Below are 5,606 nucleotides of genomic sequence, written 5' to 3'. Positions count from 1 at the left end.
TCGGGTAGAGCGCTGAAACCAGAAACTCGAAAGCTGCACAGAAGTTGGCCTCATAAGAGGGCTGTCAAGTTTCTGATTTTTTTGGGGCTTAGGCGCTGGTTCTGAGTAAAAAGGGGCTTAACCATGGGCTTAATTTGTGTCTAAGGGTAACGTCTAGGGCCTGGTTCGGGTCCGGTTCGAGTCGGTTTAAGCATGAAGTGGTTAGAAGCATGTATGTCTCGTTTGCTCAACGGTGGGTTTTTGGGTTGTTTCTGCAGCTTAGGTATGGCTTCGGTTTTGGAGCTTAGGGTCAGGTCCAATGGGTTCTAATGGTTCAGGAGGATGCCTAGAGGGGTTGGCTAGGGTTTGGCTCGAGGTGGCTTGGGCATGGCTCGAGTAAATTAGGAGATGACTCGGTGTGTTCGATAAGGTGTCAAAAAACGAAAATAATAAAGCTAAAATTGAATCCATGGGTCCACGGGTGTGACTAATGACTTGGAAGGGTAGAATAAATCATAAAAAGGTTATGTTAAAAATTTGGGATTAAAATAACGAGTTTTGGAATTTTCCGAGATTTAATCGCCGCATGAAACGCTAATTAACGAGTTAATTGAAACACCTAGTTTTAATGCTTCATAAAATTATGGAAAATTAGGTTTAAGCTTAAATAATTATTATAAGTCTAAGTTTTTAAATTGGGAATTTTATATTAAGGTTTGGTTTAATTCGGGATTAAAACGCATTAATACGTCACATTTAAAGATTAATTTAAAAGTCACCGAATTAAGCTAAATAAAAATATGAGAAAATTCTTGTAAGCTTAAATAATTATTTGGGACATGTTAGAGTCAATGAAATTAAGAAAATGTCAAAAACGTGAAATTTTACGTATAGGGGTAAAACGATCTTTTTACACCTAGAAATTAGTAAACGTCATGGCAATGCCCTATTTGCTGCTTTATATGCTAATATGATTATTTCACATGTTTATGAATTTTTATATGTTGAAATATGATTTTTAAAATGTTCATGGATGTTTATGATTTTTAATATGCTAAGTTATGATTTTTAAATGTTTATTTTATGAATTTTATGATTTAAATTGGACATTTAAAAGATATTGATAAGTGCAAGATTTGCACTTAATTTACATTTAAATCCATTTTGAATTATGCTTGTTTCGAACAGAATTATGCGTTTTTGGTTTGTTTATGTTGTCATTTCAGGAATGGAGAAAATAGCGAACACGAGGCCAAGTGGACCAAGAAGCGCACGACCACGAGCACATCACCGGACAGATGTGTGCGCGCGGCAGCGCCACTTCACGCGCAGGCGCGCGCACACCCATACAAATGAAAGACCAGTGAGTCGCGCGCCATCGCGCCACATCACGCGCACCCGCGCGCGCACAGAAGGGGCGAATGCACAGAAGCTGGCGCGCGGGCGCGCGAGATTACGCGCAACCGCGCGTACACATGCACGACCAGACACAGCAGCTCGCGCGCGATCGCGCCATTTCACGCGCTACCGCGCGCACAAACCCGAGAGGAGCACGCCATCGCGCGACTTCATGCGCAACCGCGCGCGAGCCAACACACAGCAGATGGTAGATGCTTGCGCACCTCCGCGCCACATTTCGCGCAGCCGTGCGCAGAAAAGAGCCAGCGACCAGAAGCGTGCGCGCAGCCGCGCGACATCACGCGCCACCGCGCGCGCGGCGGCGTTCACAAAATCTATAAATACACGCGAGCTAGGTCAGAAAGGGGGCAGCCGTTTTGGGAGAGAAAACACCTCGGAGGGCTGGAGAAATCAAGAGACGAAGATCCGGAACGCGAAGATCGATCACAGATACGAAGAACGACGGATCTGGACACAGAGACGACACTTCGGATTTGTCTTTTATCTTTCGTTTTTATATTTTCGTGTAACTCAATGTCTGAATCAACAAACATGCATTGTGTTTATCTAGATTTCGTGATGAACTAAATTCCCATTCTAGAGAATGACGTAACTCTGTTGATACGATGACTTGACACCGTTGTTCATGTGATTGAATTCCGCTTTCGTTTAATTGTGTTCTCTGCGTTTACTGCACTGCAATTTACTGGCCATAAATTGTTTGTTGTTTGATTAATCTTATAACTCGGGAGAGGGACTAGGATTATAGATCATTAGAGACACATCGTTGAATGTTTATAGCGTTCGGAAGGCGTATAACTTTATCGAGGCCTAGTAAGAACATTGTATGCGCTTATCTATGAAACGTAGATTCTAATTAGGAATAATTGAATCGAAGTTGATAGATACACTTTATTCGTCACTTGGGAAAGGGGGAATAAAACAATCTAAGTGTTCTTGGCCATTAATCGATTGGAATTCAGGAATATAAATTAAACTGTGAATAATTATCGTGGAAACTTTGTGAAATCATTTCTCTAGATACTTTCTCTCATTATTATCTCTCAATCCGGTGATTTAATTTATTCATTGCTTTCAATTAATTCGTTTAAACAAACAAAACTGATTATTGATTTTTCTAGATAAAGTCTAGGCTATTTTAATTACAAGAATTGATATACATTTTTATACACACTCCTCGTGGGATCGATACCTGTACTCTAACCAGTACTAAAACTTGACACCGTATACTTGCGGTAGTGAAAACACGCAACAAGTTTTTGGCGCCGTTGCCGGGGAGTGTCAAATTTGAATTTATATCAGTATTGTTACCAAGTAGACTTGACTTTAATTTAGAGTTTATTTTTATTGTTTTACTTTGTTATTTTATAATCTTCTCTGTTTTTACAGTGCACGCGAAAATATACAAATCCCGACTTGCTGGTTTTTGATCCTGAAATCGAAAGAACTGCCAGGAGATTAAGGAAAGCAAGACGAGAGGAGATTAAAGAAATGGCCGAAAACAGAGATCATCAGAACGAGCTCCCACGAGAGGTGCCAATCCGAGAACATTTCCGCCCAGTCATTAACGCTCACTATTCTGGAATAGCTCGTGGAACCATTGCTGCTAATAACTTCGAGCTAAAGCCCGTACTGATCAACATGGTTCAACAGAACCAGTTTGGAGGTGCAGCCACAGCAGATCCCCATCTTCATCTCAGGACTTTTCTAGAGATCACGGACACGGTAAAAATTAATGGTGTTTCTGACGAAATTATTCGATTGCGTTTGTTTCCGTTTTCTCTCAGGGATCAGGCAAGGAGCTGGCTCCAATCTCTGCCGCTAGGGAGTATTACTACATGGGCAGATTTGGTCACAAAATTTCTGTCAAAGTATTTTCCTCCTGCCAAGTCTGCTCAGCTGAAAATAGACATCACTAACTTCAGGCAGAGGGAATTTGAAGTGTTATATGAGGCTTGGGAGAGATACAAAGAACTGCTCAGAAAGTGTCCGAATCATGGATATGCAGAATGGGTTCAGATTGAGCTCTTTTACAATGGTCTGGATGGGCCAACTAGAGGCAATGTGGATGCAGCCGCCGGAGGTACTATTTTTTCTAAAACACCTGATGAAGCTTATGAATTACTTGAACAGATGACCATCAACAGTTATCAGTGGCCAAGTGAGAGATCAGGAGTACAGAGAACAGCTGGAGTGTATGCCGTAGACCCGATCACATCACTGACTGAACAGGTTTCGGCATTGACAGCACAAATTGCAGCGATGAACAAGCCAGGCCAATCTACGTCTGATGTAGCTTTGGTAACTGCTGCGGAAGAGCCAGTTGTGGAAGAAGCTCAGTACATTAACAATCGTGGCTATGGAGGCTACAGAGGTAACCCTCCCCCTAACACTTATCATCCTGATTTGAGGAACCATGAGAATTTTTCATATGCAAACAATAAGAATGTGTTGAATCCTCCACCGGGGTTCAATACATCAAATGGGGAAGGGAAGCCGTCATTTGAGGATTTAGTTGGGACATTCGTTTCTGAATCTGGCAAGAGGATGGCTAGGACTGAGTCTAGACTTGACAACCTCGAGACACACATGACAAATATTGGAGCTTCGTTGAAAATCCTAGAGTCGCAAGTTGGGCAGATAACGAAGCAACTCACGTCTCAACCGTCGGGCGCAGCACAAAAGACTGCAGATCCAAATCTGAGAGAGGTGAATGCCATTTTTATGCAGCATGAGGAGATTGGTGTGGTAGGCAGCAAAGAGAAAGAGGTTGAACTCACACATGTTCAGAATGAGAAGCCAACTCCAAGCAAAAGAACCCGAGGTAAGAAATCTGAGAGGTATGATTTAAATCAATGCATTGATATTTACTTACTTCCCTACCCTCAGAGATTTTTACAATTACAAGCTGAATTTAAAAAGAAAAAAAGTCTTGAAGATCTCAAGACCCTACATTCTAATATTCAGTCTGCAGAGCAGGAAGATGTGGCATTTAATGGAGGAGATTATAAGGAGAAGCAAGGAAATCTCCCTCAGAAGCTACAAGACCCCGGAGAATTTGTAGTACCATGTGAAATAGGGGGTAAATTGGTGGAAAATGCTATCTGTGATTCAGGAGCGAGCGTGAATATAATGCCAAGTTCTCTTTACGAGAAACTTGGATTGAGCAGGATAAAGCCCACAGGACTAAGCTTGCAAATGGCAGATAAATCGGTCAGGACACCGCTGGGTGTTGTGGAAGATGTTGAACTTAAGATTGATAAAATAAGGCTTCTAGCAGATTTTGTGGTACTTGATATTCATAACAGTCAAAACGTTCAAGTCATTCTAGGACGACCATTATTGGCTGCTGTTGGAGCTATTATTGACGTGAAACGAGGAAAGATGACCATGGAAGTTGAAGGTCAGCTGGTGGAAATAAATGCATCCAAGATATCATACGATCCACCATGAACAGGATTGGTATAGTCGGGCTGATGACGTTAAACCAAGCGCTGTGTGGGAGGCAACCCACAATTTATTTTCTTTAGCATTCATTTTTTTATTATTTTATTTTATTTTACGTCATTAGTTGTTAATTTTACCCACCACCAGATCTATCACCTCCGCAGCCCATGGAAATGGATGACTCAGATGCTGCGGACAACAACTCGAGCGCCCGAGTTTTGACACTCGTGCGCGAGGTATGTGTTGTGTTCTTTATTTCTATACATCGAGGACAATGCATACTTTAAGTTTAGGGGAGGGTAAAATTGCGTTGCTCATTGCTTGTTAGAATTTTTCTGCAAATTTTTTTTTAATTTTTTGTTTTATCGATCAGTAGTTAGTTTGATTTTTTTATTGCATGCTAGATTTGATAGGAAAAGTCATGGATAAGTAAACCGTGTGGCCGATGATGAAAATTGAATTGTGGTCATGAGATTTATATGTGTTCATGAGAACCTAGGAGTCACAAATATTTTGCACTGTCGTGTTTATTGATACTATTGTTGCTTAGAGACAAGTTGTATGCCTGTGATGCTAAATAGACGACATATATCTGATTCTTGGTAATTCTTGCATGACATTGATTGACACTTTCACAAACATAGAAATGATCTAGGCAGTCTTTCACAATATCTTTGGGCCTGTGTTCTTTGTTTACTGGTAGTTGTAGCCCTTTGTGCTTCAAGTTAATTGAGATGCTTAAATTTTCTTCGTGCACCTAT

At 41.1% G+C, this 5,606-nt stretch overlaps 1 protein-coding gene across 1 annotated transcript; it reads left to right on the top strand.

The window, feature by feature from the left end:
* The first annotated feature begins 264 nt into the window (after positions 1 to 264).
* LOC140805464 (uncharacterized) lies at positions 265 to 4,851 on the top strand. The gene is made up of 4 exons (XM_073161733.1): positions 265 to 293; positions 1,206 to 1,281; positions 2,788 to 3,772; positions 4,022 to 4,851. The coding sequence occupies exons 1-4, from the start codon at positions 265 to 267 to the stop codon at positions 4,849 to 4,851; spliced, it is 1,920 nt and encodes a 639-aa protein (XP_073017834.1).
* Positions 4,852 to 5,606: the final 755 nt, after the last annotated feature.

Source organism: Primulina eburnea, chromosome 11, assembly GCF_022965805.1.
Source record: "Primulina eburnea isolate SZY01 chromosome 11, ASM2296580v1, whole genome shotgun sequence".
In the NCBI taxonomy this organism is placed as follows: Eukaryota; Viridiplantae; Streptophyta; class Magnoliopsida; order Lamiales; family Gesneriaceae; genus Primulina; species Primulina eburnea.
The sequence above is the reverse complement of the archived record's forward strand: the minus strand, read 5'-3'. Positions and strand labels throughout refer to the sequence as shown.